This window comes from Lithobates pipiens, unplaced genomic scaffold, assembly GCF_037356315.1.
Source record: "Lithobates pipiens isolate NorthernLeopardFrog02 unplaced genomic scaffold, aLitPip1_a1.2 Scaffold_19, whole genome shotgun sequence".
Taxonomy (NCBI): Eukaryota; Metazoa; Chordata; class Amphibia; order Anura; family Ranidae; genus Lithobates; species Lithobates pipiens.
Window position 1 is genome coordinate 96,572,099 of NW_027507764.1, and position 23,712 is coordinate 96,595,810.

The following is a 23,712-nucleotide window of genomic DNA, read 5'->3' on the forward strand; positions in this document are numbered from 1 at the left end:
CCCTCAGTAATGTAGACTCCCCCTCAGTGCAGACCCCCCTCAGTAGTGCAGACCCCCCTCAGTGCAGGACCCCCCTCAGTGCAGCAGACCCCCCCTCAGCGCAGACCCTCTCCCTCAGTAGTGCAGACCCCCCCTCAGTAATGTAGACTCCCCCTCAGTGCAGACCCCCCTCAGTGCAGACCCCCCTCAGTACCTCAGTAGTGTAGACCCCCCTCAGTAGTGCAGACCCCCCTCAGTAGTGTAGACCCCCCTCAGTGCAGACCCCCTCAGTAGTGCAGACTCCCCTCTGAGCGCAACCCCCCTCAGTAGTGCAGACTCCCCCCTCAGCGCAGACCCTCTCCCTCAGTAGTGCAGACCCCCGCTCAGTAGTGCAGACCCCCCTCAGTAGTGCAGACCCCCCTCAGTAGTGCAGACCCCCGCTCAGTAGTGCAGACCCCCCTCAGTACCTCAGTAGTGCAGACCCCCCCTCAGTGCAGACCCCCCCTCGGTAGTGCAGACTCCCCTCTGAGCGCAGGCCCCCCCACAGTAGTGCAGACTCCCCCCTCAGCGCAGACCCTCCCCCTCAGTAGTGCAGACCCCCCTCAGTAATGTAGACTCCCTCTCAGTAGTGCAGACCCCCCTCAGTAGTGCAGACCCCCCTCAGTGCAGGACCCCCCTCAGTGCAGGACCCCCCCTCAGTAGTGCAGACCCCCCTCAGTGCAGACCCCCCCTCAGTGCAGACCCCCCCCTCAGTAGTGTAGACCCCCCTCAGTGCAGACTCCCCCTCAGTGCAGCAGACCCCCTCAGTAGTGCTGACCCCCCTACATACCTCAGAACAGCATGGATACACAGTGCAGTGTGTGTGTCCCTCGAGCGCAGGCTCCTCCTCCTCCTCTGTGGATGTAAACAGAGAGGAGGGGAGGCGGCTCCGTTCCATAAAGCTGAGGGACACAGTGGCACGAGGTACTACAGAGAGCGGTGTTAGCGTTGCGGGCGGCTGCCGCTACCCAAGCGTGTCACCCCTCTGGGGGGTGTCACCCAGAGCGGCCAGCACCCGCCGAGTAACACCACTCACCAGGCCCCAACTTGGCTGCGGGCCCCATAGCGCCCGCGTGGGTCGCTATGGCGGTAGTTCCGCCACTGGACAGGGGATTCAGGTATGATTTTTATATTTTTTTTTATAGGAGAATGAGCCTTAAGAAACAGAATCAGTTTGTCATTTATTGATATCAATACAACTATTTAAAACACACAAATATCTACAATGTCTGGAAGAATGGTCAAACATTCCCATAGACACTCCTAAACCTTGTGGATATCCTTCCCAGAAGAGTTGAAGCTGTTATAGCTGCAAAAGGGTGGCCAACTCAATATTGAACCCTATGGACTAAGACTAGGATGCAAATAAAGTTCATGTGCGTGTAAAGGCAGGTGTCCCAACTCTTTTGCATTTTTTTATAATTAAATGTAATATGGGAATTGTTAGCCACAAATGCAGAATAATTAATATGTATTAGGGAGTTAAATTCCCATGCTGATCAAAGTGGAAGGCTCTCTCAGCTTGGTGTCTGATATGTATCCCGTGGGGAATTCATAGACGTGTGTCCTTCCTTGTTGTGATCTCTTTTTCCGACAAATATTTCAGCAATTTTCAGATACTGGAATGCTCTTGGTGGTAAGAATAGCCACAATGACTGGGATGACTTGGGTTGTCTTTTGTCCTGCAGCAGATGTCAAAAGCTTCAGAGGTAAGAGGTGCAGACACAGCTCCTATGTCCCTTACATCCACCGCTATTTTGATTTTGGACTCTATGGGTACAATATTTTCCAAAGTATAACTTTTGCTCCTATTTTTTTCTTAGCTGTTTGTAGAAAATTGCATCCACACATGACAATGGAATATTTTGACTCGCTAGGATATGTGATCATCACTTTCAGCTATAATGTTACTGTAACTGGTATGTATGCCAAAGTATGAATTGACTGCTATTTGTTTATATACATGTTTTTTTGTTTGTTTTTTTATAATATGCTAGAATTAAATGAATTAATGCAAGACGAATCCCCAATCTTCTTGGCATATACTGGCATTTGTAAATTTTGTGCTTGTAATTTACGATTCTTTCGTCTTATTAAGTAGACTGCAGTTTAAACCCTTGTATAGATACTATTTAAATAGACACTCTCACCAGTGCATCACTAATGAGATAGTTAGTCCACTGTCCATGATTGCATTGTCTATGTTCCAATTAATAACATAGTATAATAGTACATTAGCTCACATTAAGGACATTAGCAGAATCAGAGATCTGGTGGAAGAGGTTTGTCTGCGATAGATATTGAGCATGGGTTATATATTGTCATTGACCTTCTACTCATTGGGATCCTACTCTTCAATTTTATGATGTATTGTTCTTTTATAGTTTACTATTTATATATGACATGAGGCACACTGCCACAGGACCTTTCTTAGTCTGCTGTTATGATTACATTTCTTTTCTTCTAGTCAATATAGATTTGCATCAGGAAAATACTCTCAATTCGGAAACTTATATTTTGTTTTTAATTTTAAATTTTTATCTGTTGTGATTCTGACATTGGATGCATTTTGATTTTACTGTTTGATGTTGTCTATGTAATGTTGCATGACGATCTGTTTAGTTTTGATTTATTTACTATTTTATCTCTATGGATGTGCCATACTATGAACTTTTGAACAATGGGCACTTACTTATGTAAGGGCTTTATATCACTAATTTCAATTAAAATGTTTTTTTTTTAAATCTAATCTTGGGATTTGATATGCAATATTTTTTTTATACTTTTTGAATGAAAGAACAAGTGTATTATATTTTTATAATCTTAAAAGGTCAGGGCTTTTTAAATTTTAAATTTTTTTTTTTTATTAAAGTTTCTTTACTGCTTATTATATTTTTAGATAAGCAAGGCAACTGATTTAAAACACATTCACACAAGAGTGAATTTCAGAATATTTACTTTATATGGCAGAGATTTTTTTTCAGAAGAAACACACACACATACTGTGTGTATATACAGTGCCTTGAAAAAGTATTTATACCCCTTGAAATGTTAAACCTTTTGTCATTTGGCAATTAAAATATAAATGTATTTTATTGGTATTTTATGTGACAGACCAACACAAAGTGGCACATAATTGTGAAGTAGAAGGAAAATGATAAATGGTTTTCAACATTTTTTTTTACAAATAAATATGTGAAAAGTGTGGCGTGCATTTGTATTCAGCCCCCCTGAGTCAATACTTTATAGAACCACCTTTCCCTGCAATTACAGCTGCAAGTCTTTTTGGGTATATCTCTTAGCCCCTGTACACATGGTCGGAGATTTCGACAACCAAATCCGTCGGATTTTGTCCAACGGATTTTGTCCAAAGGATCTTGTCCGAAACTGTTGCATACACACGGTCGCACAAAGTTGTCGAAAAATCCGATCTTTCAGAACGTGATGCCGTAATTTCGTTACGATGGGACTACATTCAGGCTAGTAGCCAATAGCTTTGATGTAGGAATTTGATCTGAGCATGCGTGGCACTTGGTCCGATCAAAATTCTCTACACATGATCGGAGTATGTCCGATCGGCCCAGTTGGTCGGGAAATATTTCCAACAAGTTGGAAAATTGGGTCCGACGGATATTCCGATGGAATCAGTCCGATGCATACCACACACAGTCATATTATCCGACAACACGGTCCGATAGGACACATTCCGACGGATTCTCCGACCGTGTGTACAAGGGCTAACAGCTTTGCACATCTAGAGAGTGACATTTTTGCCCATTCTTCTTTGAAAATAGCTCGAGCTCTGTCAGATTTGATGGAGAGCATCTGTGAACAACAATTTTCAAGCCTTGCCACAGATTCTCAATTGGGTTTAGGTCTGGACTTTAACTGGGCCATTCTAACACATAATGATACTTTGATATAAACCCTTCCATTATAGCTCAAGGTCGTAGTCCTGCTGGAAGGTGAACCTCTACTCCAGTCTCAAGTCTTTGGCAGACTAACAGGTTTTCTTCTAAGATTGCCCTGTACGTGTCTCCATCGATCTTCCAATCAACTCTGACCAGCTTCCCTGTCCCTGCTGAAAAGCACCCCCACAACATGATGCTGCCTCTGCCATGTTTCACAGTAGGGATGGTGTGTTCAGAGTGTTGTGCAGTGTTAGTTTTCCGCCACACATAGCGTTTTGCTTTTAGACCAAAAAGTAACATTTTGGTCTCATCTGACCAGAGCACCTTCTTCCACATGTTTGCTGTGTCCCCCATATGGCTTCTTGCAAACTGCAAATGGGACTTCTTATTTCTTTCTTTCAACAATGGCTTTCTTCTTGTCACTATTCCATAAAGGCCAGATTTGTGGAGTGCACGACTAATAGTTGTCCTGTGGATCTCTGCAGCTCCTCCATAGTTACTATGGGTTACCATGGGCCCCTTGGCTGCTTCTCTGATTTAATGCTTTCCTTGCCTGGCCTGTCAGTTTAGGTGGATGGCCATGTCTTGATAGGTTCTTGATAATATTTCTCTGTGAGATGTCTAAAGCTTGGGATATTTTTTTATAAGCTAACCCTGCTTTAAACTTCTCCACAACTTTATCCCTGACCTGTCTGGTGTGCTCCTTGGCCTTCATGATACTGTTTGTTCACTAAGTTTCTCTAACAAACCTCTGAGGGCTTCACAGAACAGCTGCATTTATACTGAAATTAAATTACACACAGGTGGACTCTATTTACTTATTAAGTGACTTCTGAAGGCAATTGGTTCCACTAGATTTTTGTTAGGGGTATCAGGGAGTTAGGGGTATCAGGGAGCTGAATACAAATGCACGCCACACTCACATATTTATTTGTAAAAAATCTTGAAAACCATATATCATTTTACTTCCACTCCACAATTATGTGCCACTTTGTGTTGGTTTAACACATAAAGTCCCAATTAAATACATTTACGTTTTTGGTTGTAACATGACAAAATGTGGGGAATTTCAAGGGGTATGAATACTTTTTAAAGGCTCTCTTTTTCTCTCTCTCTCTCTATATAATATATATATATATATATATATATATATATATATATATATATATATATATATATATATATATATATATGTGTATGTATATATATATATATATATATATATATATATATATATATATATATATGTGTATGTATAAAATAAAAAAAATGCAACTTCATACAATATAAGTTTATTTTATTTTAAATCATGTCTATTTGATATACGTTTTAATTGGCATTATCATTAAAAGGGGCTTAATTCAACTGCACCTCATATGCAGTGTAAAAAATAGATTTTCTTCACACATGACTGGATGATTGAAGTGAGTACAGGTTTATTATGTTAAAGTAAAAGTAAAGGCAAAACTTTTTTTTTAGTTTTGGGTAGATTGGAGATGGTTTAGAGCCAGTGGCGGCTGGTGGGTCGGTTGGTTGGTCACGTAGGTCACAGGCAGCCCCCCCCCCCGCATTCAGTCACCAGCCCTGAACTTACCCCATCTAGGTCAAGGGCAGCGCTTCCTCCGGACGGCGGGCGGTGTCTCCTCCTCCTGGTGCTTCACGGCGGGCGGCTCCCCCTGCGTTTCCTCCCTCCTCCTCCAATAGGAACGTGTCTCCTCTCGGTCAATCGGGTGAGGGGTCTCAGGCCCTGCTTCCTGATATGCTGGGAGGAGAACCAGGAAGACAATAGCAAATATTAATTTGCTATTGTCACACAACTGGGTGTGCTTATAGTGTTTACTTATCTCAGCTAAGAAAGTGTAATTTCAGAAAATAGAAAAATGTTGACAGGGGAGTAGCTCCAGCTTATTGACAGTCTCAGCTCTGTTCCTGTGAGCTGTGTAAAGGGGGCAGGTCCCTTCCCTCCAATCACCTCTCAGAACTCTCCTCACTGAGCTCTTTAGAGTGTGAACTATAGACTCTCCCCAATGGACAGCACTTTTTGTTGATTGGCCCAGCCCTATTACATGCAATGAGTGACATGCTCCTCAATTGCTGGATGCATTGGGTATTTTTCATGCTCCTGGCAACTGAATGAAGCAGAAGCAGAGTGAAGGAGTGCTGATTATGAGCTCCTGGTGAGGGGGCAAGGTTGGTTTATGGGCTAAACTTCCCACCAGGTTTAGTTCTGTATTGCAGACCCAGGACTGGTCTGGCTGTTTGGTCCCAAAGTTCCATTCCCTGATAGGCACACAGCAGCCAGGCACACAGTAGTTCACAGTTACTCAAGTCAGATAACAGACTGCACATATCGTTTTGTGGTTTTTATTTTGTTAAAGAACTGGGAGAGGGTGAGGGTTTTCCCAAGTACCTTGGGATACTCCAATAAACTTCAAACAAACTGTAGTAGAGGAAACTAAAACCGATCAATTACTTGAATGTAAACTGGTATAAAACAGGGACCTCTCAGAAGAAGTATAGTCCAGGATGTACAGAGATAAAAAGCTCTCCCAAATAAGGCCAAAGAAAGTCTCTTAAGTCCAGAAGGCTGGTTCTCACAGTGTCCTGAATACTGTGTTGCTGTCTGCGGTATCAGTCAGTTTCTGTACTTGAATTGCCTGTGTCCTGGATCCTTAGATGAGCTCTCTGCAAAAATACAGAGGCTAGGCCAGAGGCCCCCCAGCCCAAGTAGGAGCAAGAACCCCAAAAAGGAGTCTTTCAGCTGTAGGTAAACTCCCAGGGATGCCACATCCATCAAGCTGGGTCTTACTTCCGCAGGAACAAGAGGCTTCTGTTCTGGGGTTCAGCCTATTTATACCCCTTTCTGTCCCCTGCTGGTCACTCCACTGACCAGACAAGAGGCATTAATATCCAGGCTAGGGTCTGTGTTCTTCTACCCACTATATCCCATACTACAGTGGGATGCAGGGGAAAGTAAACAAACCTGCATCCACAGAACCCAGAATAGACACTTTTAAACAATTGTTACTCTCCCTAGCTACAGGGAGGCCAAAAACTAAATTTGAACACTAGTCGCCTATTGGGGCGCTACAGTTGTGTAGTCCTTAGCTTGCTCATTTACTTTTTTTCCCCAAACATGTTTGAAATTGCTTATGTAGGATTATTTCTTTTATAATCTAAATAGCATTAACAGACAATTAATATTCATTCATTTATAAAAATATTTCTGAATGAAGATCAGTGCTGTGATTGTTGTTCAAGATGTTGAGTTGCTAATGCACAGGCTCCGCTCTTCTTATATTTCAGGGAAGATCTGGTTGACGTTAATGATCCTTCTGAGACTAGTCATGGTTGTCCTTGCTGGTTATCCACTCTATCAGGATGAACAGGAACGTTTCATCTGCAATACATTACAGCCTGGATGTTCCAATGTGTGTTATGATACCTTCTCTCCAATGTCCCACATGAGATACTGGCTGATTCAGACTCTGATGGTCTTTCTACCCTATGCCTTGTTCAGTGTCCATGTCATACACAAAGTTCTGGCATATATGGGCAATGCAAATGATCACTGCAGAAAAAGTTCCTCTTCCACTTATAATGGAGTGGGCTTACAAATAGAAATACTTGATTTTTCTTGGGCTTATTTACTTCATCTTCTGCTAAAGATTTGTCTAGAGCTTGGCTTTGGTGCTGGTCAGTATTTTCTTTTTGGAATTTTAGTTCCAAGCAGATTCAGCTGTTCCCATTCTCCTTGCACCAGCAACGTTGACTGCTACATCTCAAGACCCACCGAAAAGTCTCTAATGATGATTTTTATCTGGGGAACCGGAATTATTTCTCTGATTCTGAGCTTGGTGGATCTAATTGGAGTCTGTCACAGAAGACGAAGGTCAGAGAAGCATAAAACACAGCTTCTTCTTCTGGAAAATGATTCTCTAAAAGGAGGTTGTTGTTCAGATACACCTCCACACACAAAGTTAGCTGTCACACCAGATCAGATGATTGTGTATCCTGACTGTCCCCCACACAGCCTTGAGAAAGGAGAGGAGCAAGTTAAAGGAGATTCTCATTCTCTGCCATCATTTGAAGGTGAAACGGCTTCTTTCCAAACTGACAATTCTCACCATGACATGGTAAAGTCCAATGTGAATGCCAACAGCAATAAAACCTGTTTATGGCAAGTGACCATGCCATCAAATGGAAATAAAACGATTGGGAATGAACATCAACTGCTCACCCACCGACAAACAAAATCCAAAAAGGAGAACTGTACTGCATCTAGTTTGGTGGATTCACCTCAGCTAGAAAAAAACGTAGGCACAAAAAACAAAAAATCTGAATGGGTTTAAATCAGGTAATGGCCACAGAAAAGTAAACATTTCTATAAGTGCTACCTCCATAGCACCAGAGAATCTGAAAGGCAGGATATTTGGGGGACATACATATGAGCAGGCATTACACCAACTGTAGTGCTATTCAGCTTTCCAAATGCTGATAATATAGGACCTTCTACAATAGTGCCTTTGGCTGAGTCATGACATCTCTAGGTATGTGACCAAGAATAGAAATAAACCAGCCAGTTGTTAAAGGCTAGATAAGTACTTTTTAGATTATTTTCTAATTGGTTTGAGATTTTTAATGATACTTAGCACAGTGGCCATTACATTTTAAAGGGATGTTTTATTTTTCCATACACATAAATCATTTATTTTGCTATCTCTTTAGTGTATTAGTGATCTTGGTGATATACAGTACAAATGTTACATAGTACATAGTTACATAGTAGGTGAGGTTGAAAAAAGACACAAGTCCATCAAGTCCAACCTATGTGTGTGATTATATGTCAGTATTACATTGTATATCTTTGTATGTTGCGGTTGTTAAGGTGCTTATCTAATAGCTTTTTGAAACTATCAATGCCCCTTACTGAAACCACCCCCTGTGGAAGGAAATTCCACATCCTTGCCGCTCTTACAGTAAAGAATGCTCTACGCAGTTTAAGTTTAAACTTCTTTTCTTCTAATTTTAATGAGTGGCCACGTGTCTTGTTACATAGTAGGTGAGGTTGAAAAAAGACACAAGTCCATCAAGTCCAACCTATGTGTGTGATTATATGTCAGTATTACATTGTATATCCCTGTATGTTGTGGTTGTTCAGGTGCTTATCTAATAGTTTTTTGAAACTATCAATGTTCCCCGCTGATACCACCGCCTGTGTAAGGTAATTCCACATCCTTGCCTCTCTTACAGTAAAGAAACCTCTACGTAGTTTAAGGTTAAACCTCTTTTCTTCTAATTTTAATGAGTGACCACGTGTCTTGTTAAACTCCCTTCCGTGAAAAAGTTTTAACCCTATTATGGGGTCACCAGTATGGTATTTGTAAATTGAAAACATATCCCCTCTCAAGCGTCTCTTCTCCAGAGAATAAGTTCACTGCTCAGTTCCTCATAACTAACATCCTCCAGACCCTTTATGAGCTTTGCTGCCCTTGTTTGTACTTGCCCCATTTCCAGTACATCCTTCCTGAGGACTGGTGCCCAGAGCTGGACACCATAATCTAGGTGGGGCTGGGCCAGAGTCTCGTAAAGCGGGAGAATTATTGTTTTATCTCTGGAGTTGATTCCCTTTTTAATGCATGCCAATATTCTGTTTGCTTTGTTAGCAGCAGCTTGGCATTGCATGCCATTGCAGAGCCTATCATTTACTAGGACCCCAGGTCCTTTTCCATCCTATATTCCCCCAGAGGTTCTCCCCATAGTGTATAGATTGCAGAGGTTCTCCCCTAGTGTATATATAGCTAAATGCTAGCAAATAATGAGTGGTGTGAGATTGTGGGTGGGTATGTTGCCAATGTAACCCTTGCTGGGCATGACAAAACAAGAGTCTGGACTGTTCATCAGACGCTGCTAGAAGCAAATGATGTTGAGCGGGCGCGTAAGATCAACTACAGCGAGCGGCAATGTAATTATGTCACAGCTCACTTGCAAAGGACTACACTGGGGATCTGTCAGAAACCATGACATCAGACTGAGACAGAAGTACTGTACATTTAAATCACACTTGTTTAATAATAAAAGTAAAACGAACAAAACGTAGTCAAAACATAGCCAAAGTTTAGTAACCAGAACGGATAGTCAGCCAAGCCAGAAGTCAGGAATCAATGTAGTGGAACAGCAAGTAGGATCTGGTGCCAGAAGGGATGTCAGCAAAGCCAGTCTTTAAATAGGAACGCAGGCGATAGTTTCTTGTGATGTGACCAAGGCGAAGCCAGAGCTCCTCTGGACTGAATGGCTTAAGTAGGCAGGACTGACGAGCAGGATCATCAACAGCTGAGTAACTGTGGAGATGCATGGGAGCTGGCAATTAGTCAACAGCTGAGCAGCCACCTCAGAGAAGGAAGGGCTGAGCCCAGCCCTGACAGGATCTTACAAGACCAGTGGTTATGGGTAGAACAGGCAAAACAGTGTGCCAAAGATCTTACTAAACAGATGTAGGGTAGAGTGACCCCTTGTTATGCTGGATTAATGTGGGGATTCATCTGTGGCTGGATAACTACATAGCATAACACCAATATATAGAGTAAAAGGTAATATATGAATCATTTATTAGGGAATATAATTTCTGCTGGAAATTTAGCTTTAACTCTAGCAGAATACAGAGAATGCAATTCAGAGAGAGGAAATTAAATTCATTGCACAGTGACATGAAACAGGCAGCAATAAAAACTTGACAGAGAATCTAATCATTCTATCTAAAACTAAAAAGTGTACAAGAGTTTTTTTTTGCCCATATATGATAATGATATTAGTAATATTTAAAAAATATCCTTGAGCTATAATTTATTTAATTGTAGATTGTTTATGGATATTTGTTTTTCAATGGGGGTAGAATTATAGTTTTGAATTACAATTTATAATCACATGAATTAAACATGCAGTTTCTTTTGGACAGTGTTATAGTCATTATTTTTTTTGTATTGTAATTTATGTTATATAATGAGGATTAGAAAACTAAAACCATATATCATTAATGTTATTCCCTAAATGTACTTCTGTGTTATTGAGTCTTAAATAAAATTGAAAATATGTGTTACTGTGCAATGTGTGTTATTTTATTCTATTTTGCTATCATTCATCTTAAAGTTAATCAATATCCAGACTTCATATTTTAGCAATGTCTGTGTCATATTTTTGTTGAACATACAGAGATTTGATATGCCCCTCATTCATACATCAGATTGTGCAATCAGTATTGTTGCTTAAAGTAGATGTTTAGATGCAGTATTTAACTATTACATATAACCTTTTAAATGCAGCAGTCTCCACTGCCCCTATCATGCTGCATAGCATGAAACACAAATCCAAATGTAAATACTTTCCTTTTACTTAATTTTTTATGCAGTCTATTTCAGGTATGGAATATTTTTACATGGTTACATTGGTCCAGCTTGGAACAAATGAAAGAGGTTGTAAACCCCCCTCCAAAAAAAAACCCATAAAAAAACCCCATAAGACAAAGACATAATGAGCTAGTATGCATCGGTGACATGGCTGACATCTTCCCCGGTGTTTCTTCTGGTTGGCAGGAGCCGCGATGATGTCGCACCCGCGCATGCGAACAGAAGCTGCTGGTCACGGCACAGGGCCCTGAAGAAACATTACGTTCCTTCACAGCAAATGCGCTGATGATGTAATCGGCAGCGTATACAGTAAATATCTCCTAAATGTCTGGGAGATAGTTACAGTACCTAAAAGTCTATAAGTAAGCCTTATTATAGCCTTACCTATAGGCACAAACAAACCAGGGGAGTTTACTTCCTCTATAATTATGCATATGACATACCTGGCCAATGTCCCTGGAAGCTGGAAATCACTGAAGTAGACACCCCTACTCCACTTAATTCTGGATCCCATGCCTCAGCAAGGACACCATTCAGAGAGTGCTTTTCATTTTCTTAAGTAATGAAAATGTTTTCTGATTGGACAAGGTGGAATGATGTCATGCTCCCCACCTCATACAATCATAGAATGCTTTGCATTAATTCAGCAAAATTCAAATCATTCTCTAAATGGCATCCAAGTTGGGCAGCCGACCTCCTGTGTTTACAATGCAGCATGCTGGCCGCTCAGCACGGGAACCAGAAGTTAGTGGAGATCACTGAAGTAGTGGTGTTTATGTCATTGAGTTGCAGCTTCCTGGGACATTGGCTATGTGTAGCATATAATTACTAAACCCACAACAGTAAAATCAGTCTGTATAAACAGTAAAGCATGCTTATTACCAGGGCTCGAGTCCTGCGGGAACACGTGAGAAAAGCGCCCCTGCATTTTTTTCACAGCAGGAACACCGTTTCCTTTGCAGGGCTAGAGCTGCCCGAGGCTCTAGCACAGACATCGCTAAATGGCAAACCGCGGGCCATGTCCGGACCACATCAATGATCTGTGCGGCCCCGCTGCGGTCACGCCATTTAAGATTTGCTTTTTTGTCTTCAGCTGCCGCTGCCTGCTAGCTCTGTTGTCTTCACAGAGCTGACATCGGAAGAGCAGCACAGCCATTCCCGGAGGGAAGGGGCTGGCCCAGTTAACTGATTGGTTGCTAGAACCGCTCTGCATTCTATCAACCAATCAGTTAACTGGGGCAGGTCCCGCCCTCTGTCCATCCCTTTGCTGCACTTCCAATGTCAGCTCTGTGCCTCCGATGTCATCTGCTGTGTCCTGTGTAAGATAAGACAAGGAAGAGGGCACTGTTATGAAGGACAGGGGGAAAGTATCAGAAACTGAAAGGAATGAGGAGGGGTGATATAAAAGGGAGGCAGGGCAGGAATGTGAAGGAGGGTTCTACAAAGGGGTGAGGACAGGAATGTAAAGGGGGTGCCATAAAGGGGGTGAGGACAGGAATGTGAAGGGGGTGCCATAAAGTGGGTGAGGACAGGAATGTGAAGGGGGTTCTATAAAGGGGCTGAGGACAGGTTTAAATTTTAAAACTGGCTTCTTGGTCATCTCCTGTAGTATGTCGCATTCGCACTCTGGCCATCTCCTGTAGTATGTCGCATTCGCACTCTCGCCATCTCCTGTAGTATGTTGCATTCGCACTCTCGCCATCTCCTGTAGTATGTCGCATTCGCAGTCTGGTCATCTCCTGTAGTATGTCGCATTCGCAGTCTGGTCATCTCCTGTAGTATGTCGCATTCGCAGTCTGGTCATCTCCTGTAGTATGTCGCATTCGCAGTCTGGTCATCTCCTGTAGTATGTCGCATTCGCAGTCTGGTCATCTCCTGTAGTATGTCGCATTCACAGTCTGGTCATCTCCTGTAGTATGTCGCATTCGCAGTCTGGTAATCTCCTGTAGTATGTCGCATTCGCAGTCTGGTCATCTCCTGTAGTATGTTGCATTTGCAGTCTGGTCATCTCCTGTAGTATGTCGCATTCGCAGTCTGGTCATCTCCTGTAGTATGTCGCATTCGCACTCTGGCCATCTACTGTAGTATGTCGCATTCGCAGTCTGGTCATCTCCTGTAGTATGTCGCATTCGCAGTCTGGTCATCTCCTGTAGTATGTCGCATTCGCACTCTGGCCATCTCCTGTAGTATGTTGCATTCGCACTCTCGCCATCTCCTGTAGTATGTCGCATTCGCAGTCTGGTCATCTCCTGTAGTATGTCGCATTCGCAGTCTGGTCATCTCCTGTAGTATGTCGCATTCGCAGTCTGGTCATCTCCTGTAGTATGTCGCATTCGCAGTCTGGTCATCTCCTGTAGTATGTCGCATTCGCAGTCTGGTCATCTCCTGTAGTATGTCGCATTCGCAGTCTGGTCATCTCCTGTAGTATGTCGCATTCGCAGTCTGGTAATCTCCTGTAGTATGTCGCATTCGCAGTCTGGTCATCTCCTGTAGTATGTTGCATTTGCAGTCTGGTCATCTCCTGTAGTATGTCGCATTCGCAGTCTGGTCATCTCCTGTAGTATGTCGCATTCGCACTCTGGCCATCTACTGTAGTATGTCGCATTCGCAGTCTGGTCATCTCCTGTAGTATGTCGCATTCGCAGTCTGGTCATCTCCTGTAGTATGTCGCATTCGCAGTCTGGTCATCTCCTGTAGTATGTCGCATTCGCAGTCTGGTCATCTCCTGTAGTATGTCGCATTTGCACTCTGGCCATCTACTCTAGTATGTCACATTCGCAGTCTGGTCATCTCCTGTAGTATGTCGCATTCGCAGTCTGGTCATCTCCTGTAGTATGTCACATTCGCAGTCTGGTCATCTCCTGTAATATGTCGCATTCGCAGTCTGGTCATCTCCTGTAGTATGTCGCATTCGCACTCTGGCCATCTACTGTAGTATGTCGCATTCGCAGTCTGGTCATCTCCTGTAGTATGTCGCATTCGCAGTCTGGTCATCTCCTGTAGTATGTCGCATTCACAGTCTGGTCATCTCCTGTAGTATGTCGCATTCGCAGTCTGGTCATCTCCTGTAGTATGTCGCATTCGCACTCTGGCCATCTACTCTAGTATGTCACATTCGCAGTCTGGTCATCTCCTGTAGTATGTCGCATTCGCAGTCTGGTCATCTCATGTAGTATGTCACATTCGCAGTCTGGTCATCTCCTGTAGTATGTCGCATTCGCAGTCTGGTCATCTCCTGTAGTATGTCGCATTCGCAGTCTGGTCATCTCCTGTAGTATGTCGCATTCACACTCTGGCCATCTACTCTAGTATGTCACATTCGCAGTCTGGTCATCTCCTGTAGTATGTCGCATTCGCAGTCTGGTCATCTCCTGTAGTATGTCGCATTCGCAGTCTGGTCATCTCATGTAGTATGTCGCATTCGCACTCTGGCCATCTACTGTAGTATGTCGCATTCGCAGTCTGGTCATCTCCTGTAGTATGTCGCATTCGCACTCTGGCCATCTACTCTAGTATGTCACATTCGCAGTCTGGTCATCTCCTGTAGTATGTCGCATTCGCAGTCTGGTCATCTCCTGTAGTATGTCGCATTCGCAGTCTGGTCATCTCATGTAGTATGTCGCATTCTCACTCTGGCCATCTACTGTAGTATGTCGCATTCGCAGTCTGGTCATCTCCTGTAGTATGTCACATTCGCAGTCTGGCCATCTCCTGTAGTATGTCGCATTCGCACTCTGGCCATCTACTCTAGTATGTCACATTCGCAGTCTGGTCATCTCCTGTAGTATGTCGCATTCGCAGTCTGGTCATCTCCTGTAGTATGTCACATTCGCAGTCTGGTCATCTCCTGTAGTATGTCGCATTCGCAGTCTGGCCATCTCCTGTAGTATGTCACATTCGCAGTCTGGTCATCTCCTGTAGTATGTCGCATTCGCAGTCTGGCCATCTCCTGTAGTATGTCGCATTCGCAGTCTGGTCATCTACTGTAGTATGTTGCAGTCGCAGTCTGATCATCTCCTGTAGTATGTTGCATTCGCAGTCTGGTCATCTCCTGTAGTATGTCGCATTCGCAGTCTGGTCATCTCCTGTAGCATGTCGCATTTGCAGTCACTGTATTTTCTGTGAAATATATATGCATATGAGCGTATCATTTTATTTATTTTTGGTGGGGAGTGAATTTTGGGTGGGAGTTCCCACACTTTTTTCCCCGGGACTTGACCCCTGCTTGTTACACTTTCTGCATTGTGCAAAAAGGCTGTTTGATTCTGTCTTCTCTGATCCTCCCTTTCTTCTAAAGTCTCCAATATAGCTTCTGATAGTACATAACCTTGGGGGCACGCTGCACATGCTCAGTTGGGTGTGTATTGTGTTTTTTTTTGAGGGGAAGGGTGCATGTGATCGATACAGCACTGTCCAGACAGAGGGCCATGCAGCCTCATAGGACAGTCAGAGGAGAATGAAAACTCCTCTTATAAGCTTAACCCAGTGCTCAGACAAAAAATGATAGACTTCACAAGACTGCTGATGAGAAAAGGTATTTAGCAGTTTATATTTACCTAAATAATTGCATTTCATTATCTTGTATACTGTGGGAGACCAGATATAGTGAATGCAGGGTCCTGGGTTTAGTAACACTTTAGATTGTTCCAATATGGACTAATGTAAAAATATACCATACCTGGAATTCATCTTCAAGTAGTGCCGAAGCTTGCTAAAATGCTTATTTTTGGCTACAAACCAGACTTTCATCAAGATTGGAATTCAGCACTTCCAGAATTGATCTAAAGGGTGCTCTGAGGACTTCAGGAAGGTTGCTCAGTGCTTATTAGATGCCTTTTAAATACCTACTGTTTACACTGCTTCAGATGGCTATTTACAATGATACACACTGAGGTTAAAGTGTTACTAAACCCACAATAGTAAAATCAATCTGTATATGCAGTAAACCATGCTTGTTATATTTACTGAGGAACCTAAGGGGTTAATCTTCTGCATTGTGTAAAAAAGCTGTTTGATACTGTATGCGCAGATCCTTCTCTTCTTCCACTGACTCCAAAATAGGTCTGGATAACACAGAGCCTTTGGAGTCAGGCTGCACATGCTCAGTTCGGTGTGTATTACTAGAGAGTTTGCTTTTTTCTTGGGAGAGTACATGTGATCAGTACAGGGCCAAGGAGCACTGTCCAGACGGAGGGTCAGGGATCTTGAAAAAATCGTGGAAAAATTAAAATTCCTCCTACAGGCTTTACCAGACACTGATAAAAGTCAAAAGACTGCTATATACTGCTGTTGAGAAAAGGTATTTATCAGTTTATATTTACTAAAATAATTGCATTTCCACGTTCTGTGTACTGTGGGAGATCAGATATACTGAATGCAGGGTCTTGGGTTTAGTAGCTCTTTAACCACTTAAGCCCCGGACCAATTGTCAGCCTAAGGACCAGAGGTCTTTTTACAATTTCGCACTGCACTGCTTTAACTGGTAATTGCGCGGTCATGCAATGTTGTAACCAAACGAAATTTGCGTCCTTTTCTTCCCACAAATAGAGCTTTCTTTTGATGCTATTTGATTGCCTCTGCGATATTTATTTTTTACGATATAAAAGGAAAATGACTGAAATTTTTTAAAAAAAAATATATTTTCTACTTTTTGTTATAACAAAAATCGAATAAACTACATTTTAGTCATACATTTAGGCCAAAATGTATTCAGCCACATGTCTTTAGTGAAAAAAAATGTCAATAAGCATATATTTATTGGTTTGCGCAAAAGTTATAGCGTCTACAAACTAGAGTACATTTTCTGGAATTTACATTTAATTTATGACTGCCTATCTCATTTCTTGAGGTGCTAAAATGGCAGGGCAGTACAAACCTCCCCCCCCCCCAAATGACCCCATTTTGGAAAGTAGACACCCCAAGGAAATTGCTGAGCAGCATGTTGAGCCCATTGAATTTTTTTTTGTCCCAAGTGATTGAATAATGACACACAAAAAAAAAAAGTTTACAAAAAGTTGTCACTAAATGATATATTGCTCACACATGCCATAGTTATATGTGGAATTACACTCCAAAATATATTCTTCTGCTTCTCCTGAGTACGGGGATACCACATATGTGGGACTTTTTGGGAGTCTAGCCGCGTACAGCACCCCAAAAACCAATCACTGCCTTCAGGATTTCTAAGGGTGCAAATTTTTGATTTCACTTCTCACTACCTATCACAGTTTCGAAGGCCATAAAATGCCAAAATAACACAAATCCCCCCAAATGACCCCATTTTGGAAAGTAGACACCCCAAGGAATTTTCTGAAGGGCATGTTGAGCCCATTGAATATTTTTTATTTTTTGTCCCAAGTGATTGAATAATGACACAAAAAAATAAATAAAATAAAAAAGTTTACAAAAAGTTGTCACTAAATGATATATTGCTCACACATGCCATAGTTATATGTGGAATTCTCCTGAGTACGGAGATACCACATATGTGGGACTTTTTGGGAGCCTAGCCACGTACCGCACCCGAAAACCAATCACTGCCTTCAGGATTTCTAATGCCGCTTACACACATAGCCAACTATCCGGCGGACTTCCCGCCGAACTGTCCGCCGGACTTTCCAAACGGGCTACTTGCCCACACACGGCACTTTTTCAGCGGACTAATACGGCGTACTAAGTCCGCCAGACTATCCGCCGTACTTTTGAAATGAACGGACACGCCAACAAAGTCCGCTCATTTTGAGCGCGTCTCCAGGTAGCCGGGGCCAGCGAAGGGGGCGTCGCTGGCCCCGTCACCTGGTATGGACTTAAAGGGGAAATCGGCGTGGGGCTCCCCCCCTAGGTCCACATCAGACCCTTGTACGAGCAGGCTACCCGGCCGGCCAGGAAAGGGGGTGGGGACGAGCGAGCGCCTGGTATGGACTTAAAGGGGAAATCGGCGCGCGCCCCCCCCCCCACCCCAAAGCACCTTGTCCCCATGTTGATGAGGACAAGGGCCTCTTCCCGACAACCCTGGCCGTTGGTTGTAAACGGTCACACAAAGTTGGTAGGAAATTGCGAACATTAAGAACGTGGCGACGTACAACATGTATGACGAGCCAAGAAAAATTAAGTTCATTGTGTACACACGATCGGAATTTCTGATGGATTTTGTTGTCGGAACATTTGAGATCCAGATCTCAAATTTTGTGTGATGGAAATTCCGATGAAAAATGTCCAATGGAGCCTACACACGGTCGGAATTTCCGACAAAAAGCTCCCATCAAACATTTTCCATTGGAAAATCCAACTGTGTACTGGGCATTAGGCTGGCCACAGTAAAAGGCCACTCTAAAATGTGCAGTTTTACTGTATTGGGGGATCCGAAAACCAGTCAGTATCTGGTGTGACCTCACGCAGTGCAGCAAATCTCCTTCGCATAGAGTTGATCAGGTTGTTGATTGTGACCTGTGGAATGTTGGTCCATTCCTCTTCAATGGCTGTGCGAAGTTGCTGGATATTGGCAGGAACTGGAACGTGCTGAGGTCACATTTTAGAGTAGCCTTTTTTTTGTGGCCATCCTAAGGCACACCTGTGCAATAATCATGCTGTCTAATCAGCATCTTGATATGCCACACCTGTAAGGTGGATGGATTATCTCAGCAAAGGAGGCCCGTACACACGATCAGACTTTTTGACTTTTTGACAACAAACATGCAAATTAGTTGTTTTGGAGCAACATCCGACCTTGTGTACGCTCCATCGGACAAACTTTTTCAGTTTTCATCGGACTTTTGTTGGCTGTGCGAACGGACAAACTTTTTGACAAGATAAGTCCGATGGAGCAAAGTCCGATTGTGTGTCCACAAAACCATCGGACTTTTGTACAAAGTACAAACACGCATGCTCAGAACCAATGCAAAAGATCAGACAACAATACAGAAGTTAACCAAAAGTGGCGCTGGAGTAATTGAACATCCTCTTTTCAAGTGTTGTCAGTACGGTGAAACGTCACTACGCTCGTGTTTGTTGCCTAAAAAGTCAGATTGTGTGTATGCAATACAAACTTACGGCCAACGCCCTTTGTACAAAAGTCCGCGGGAAAGTTTGTACAAAGTCCGACCGTGTATTTAAAGCCTCATACACACGATAGGACTTTGTACAAACTTTCCCTTGGATTTTTGTACAAAGGGCGTCGGCCCTGAACTTGTATTGCATACACACAGCAGGACTTTTTCAGCCAACTTTCACCAAATCACGTGGTTTTTCTGCTCTTTACCGCCACCTTTGGTCAACTTCTGTATTGTTGGCTGATCTTTTGCATTGGTTCTGAGCATGCCTGTTTGTACTTTGTACAAAAGTCCTATGGTTTTCTGTACACACGATCAGACTTTGCTCAATCGGACTTTTGTTGCCAGAAAGTTTGTCCATTCGCACAGCCAACAAAAGTCAGATGAAAACCAAAAAAGTTTGTCCGATGGAGCGTACACACAGTCGGATGTTGCTCCAAAACAGCTAATTTGCATGTTTGTTGTCAAAAAGTCTGATCGTGTGTATGGGCCTTAAGACATATTTAGACAGATTCGTGAACAATATTTGAGAGAAATAGGCCTTTTGTGTACATAGAAAAAGTCATAGATCTTTAAGTTCAGCTCATGATAAATAGGGGCAAACACATAAGTGTTGCGTTTATAATTTTGCTCAGTGTATATCCTTTTGGTACCACATCTATTTAATTCCAGAAAAAATAGTATAGGAATTTGGTGCTTCACATGAAATAAGTATACAATTGTTCCTGACAACATTTTATCCCAGAGAAATGGGTCTTAAAATATGTCCTGGGGTATGGAAGCCTAGGTAGGGGTGATCATTTTTAATTGAAGGCGTAAAATGCTTTTTATGTATCTTACAATGTGGAGAAGAATAAAGCATCATACACACGATCGGACTTTGTACAAACTTTCCCCTTTGATTTTTGTACAAAGTGCGTCAGCTGAGAACTTGTATTGCATACACACTTTTTCAGCCAACTTTCACCAAATCACATGGTTTTTCTGCTCTTTACCGCCACCTTTGGTCAACTTCTGTATTGCTGTCTGATCTTTTGCATTGGTTCTGAACATGCGTGTTTGTACTTTGTACAAAAGTCCTATGGTTTTCTGTACACACGATCAGACTTTGCTCCATCGGACTTTTGTTGCCAGAAAGTTTATCCATTCGCACAGCCAACAAAAGTCAAGTGGAAAAACTGAAAAAGTTTGTCCGATGGAGCGTACACACAGTCGAATGTTGCTCCAAAACAACTAATTTGCATGTTTGTTGTCAAAAAGTCTGATCGTGTGTATGGGCCTTTAAGCCTCATACACATGGTCGGACTTTGTACAAACTTTTCCATGGACTTTTGTACAAAGGGCGTGGTCCACAAGTTTGTATTGCATACACACGGTCGGACTTTTTGACAACAAACACGAACGTAATGATGTCACAACGTACTGACGCCGCTTCAAAAGAGGACGTTCAATGACTCCAGCGCCACCTTTGGTCAACTTCTGTATTGTAGTCTGATCTTTTGCATTGTTTCTGAGCATGCGTGTTTGTACCTTGTACAAAAGTCCGATGCTTTTGCATACACACGGTCGGACTTTGCTCCATCGGACTTTTGTTGCCAGAAAGTTTGTCCGTTCGCACAGCCAACAAAAGTCAGATGAAAACAGAAAAAGTTTGTCCGATGGAGCGTACACACAGTCGGATGTTGCTCCAAAACAGCTAATTTGCATGTTTGTTGTCAAAAAGTCCGACCGTGTGTACGGGCCTTAAGTGTAATGAAATCTAAGTTTTTGCAGTCCCTAGGAGTTATACTATTCCAAAACCTATTTTGTCTCAACAGTGCCTATTATAACTATTTAAAAAAATCTCATGTTTGGTGGACTTCCCCTTTTAAACAGAATTTAATTGTCTGGTAGATCATCCCTCTTTTGCTGGCTCTTTAATGCAACCTATTTGTCCGCAGTTACATCACATGCTATTCTTTAAAGCGGACCTTCGGTTATTTTTTTTATCTTTCCATCTATTAAATCTTCTGCCCTTATTTTTTTAACTTTGGATAGTAAAACATTTTTTTTTATGCCAGTAAATACCTTACACAGCTCACTTCCTGTTTCTTGTCTGGTCATTAGCCTAGGCTTATGACATCATACACATCTCTCTCTCTCACTCTGGTGAGAGTTTGCCAGGTAGGTGGTGGTGGTGGGGGGGGGGGGGGGGGTGAGGTTTACCAAGAACCAAGATTGTAATTGTGTGTCATTTGCTCTGACGTATAGTTAATTAATGAATCGGTCACGGTGCTTTGTGTAATCCTTTTGCGCTAATATTTACATTAGTTTTTGGGGTTGTTTTTTTAAATTTATTTTATTTTATGATAGCTAGGTCACCAAGGGTTCTGCTGTTGAGTTTGTATTCACATTATGTTTTTTACATGATGTGTATATTTTATGAATATTTTAAAATCAATTTAAAAAAAGGGTTCTATAAAATAAGAAAAAAATAAATAAAAAATTCCTATGAGAAAATGAACATTATGGGGAAGAATGACTTTTATTTACCTGCATGTACACATGCGTGTGTGTCCATATGTTCATGAACGCACTGTGGTCTTATGACGTTATGGTATAATAGAATGTATACACTCTTCTATATAAGCTTTATGGACACACGCAATGAGATATGCAGGGAGGATCATAGTCCTTTTTTCCTTTTTTACAAAAAATATAATAAAATATTAAGTGGTTTGTCCTTGCTATACACGTGTTTATATGTGTAAAATGGTTTTACAGCAAGATTTACACATGGACAAGGGTATTTATATATTTATTTATATATGTTTTCATCCATGTATTCATTAAATTACATTCATTCACCTAATGAGTTTTTATGCATGTAACATTAATATCCCTTTATTTAATTCTTTATATCATTCATCCATTCACTCATTCATGGACACTTGATCACTATATGTCGTTTTTTCTTTACACTCAGCCAAATCAACAAATTTACCCTTTTGGTCTTTTTTCAATAATTTATTACATTATGGAATTTTTTTATTTCTATCTTTATTTACTTTTTTTTTTTTATATATTTTTATATATATCTTAAAATTTTTCATTTCTCACACAATCACATCTGGTCACGTGTATTTCCTCACATTTCCATAATTTTTTTATTTTTTGTGACACATTATTATCTATCATCGAGTATTACCTTCTTTATTTTTGTTTTAAAACGATATTCACTTATGTCTTATAAACGGTGTTTATTCATTCACTTAATTTTCATTTTGTTATCATGGGGGTTTTAATTATTTCAAATATTTGATTATTTTAATCACTTAACCAATTATTTCAATTACTCAATTAGAGATGGTACTTAACCACTTCAGGCCAGGACCATTTTGCTGGCCAAAGACCAGACCACTTTTTGCGATTCGGCACTGCGTCGCTTTAACTGACAATTGCGCGGCCGTGTGACGTGGCTTCCAAACAAAATTGACGTCCTTTTTTTACCCACAAATAGCTTTCTTTTGGTGGTATTTGATTACCCCTGCGGTTTTTATTTTTTGCACTATAAACAAAAATATAGCGACAATATTTTTTGTTATAATAAATATCCCCCAAAAAGATATAAAAAAACATGTTTCCCTCAGTTTAGGCCGATACGTATTCTTCTACATATTTTTGGTAAAAAAAAAATGGCAATAAGCGATTATTGATTGGTTTGCGCAAAAGTTATATTTTTGACACATTTTTGGGACCATTGTCATTTATACAGCAATCACTGCTATACAAATGCAGTGATTCCTGTGTAAATGACACTGGCAGTGAAGGGGTTAGTGAACACTGATCTCTGCTCCAATCACATGGAGCAGAGATCAGCCTCACTTGTTGCTAGGCAGAACAGGGAGATGCTGTTTACAATGGCATCTCCCAGTTCAGCCGCCTCGTGAGAGGATCGCGGGTATGCCCGTGGCGATTTAGTCCGCGGGACCCGCGACCGGACTTACGGGGGTCCCGACCAGCAGGGCGGCATTTAAGATTGGACGTACCTGTACACCAATATGCCTGCCCGTGCCATTCTGCTGACGTACATCGGCGTGCGCTGGTCGGGAAGTGGTTAATAAACTTTTTGTGCTGCTATTGTTTGCTATGAATAAGCACTACAGCTAGTGCGAAAAGTCAGCAATTTTTCCTTGTTCGCTGTTTTTGTTGGGCTGTGATGTGATTTTCAAATAAAAGAAAGTGGTTTTCTGAAGAGTGCGGCAGTCCAGAGCTTGTTTTTCATCTCGGGATTAATCATAAGAGGGCCAATGAGGGCTGCAGAGCAGAAGGTGTGCCTCTGTGTGTCTGTGT

The 23,712-nt window shown here is 41.9% G+C and overlaps 1 protein-coding gene across 1 annotated transcript; it reads left to right on the forward strand.

The window, feature by feature from the left end:
• Positions 1–1,789: 1,789 nt before the first annotated feature.
• On the forward strand, positions 1,790–10,811 carry GJD4 (gap junction protein delta 4). The gene is made up of 2 exons (XM_077491107.1): positions 1,790–1,937; positions 7,236–10,811. Exons 1-2 carry the CDS (start codon positions 1,868–1,870, stop codon positions 8,279–8,281), a joined length of 1,116 nt encoding a protein of 371 aa, XP_077347233.1. The 5' UTR covers positions 1,790–1,867; the 3' UTR covers positions 8,282–10,811.
• The last annotated feature ends 12,901 nt before the right edge of the window (positions 10,812–23,712 follow it).

Coding starts and splice junctions, on each gene's coding strand:
- GJD4 (XM_077491107.1), top strand. CDS start 1,868: ATGACAATGGAATATTTTGACTCGCTAGGATATGTGATCATCACTTTC. Junction 1,938..7,235: donor CTATAATGTTACTGTAACTG/GTATGTATGCCA, acceptor CTTATATTTCAG/GGAAGATCTGGTTGACGTTA.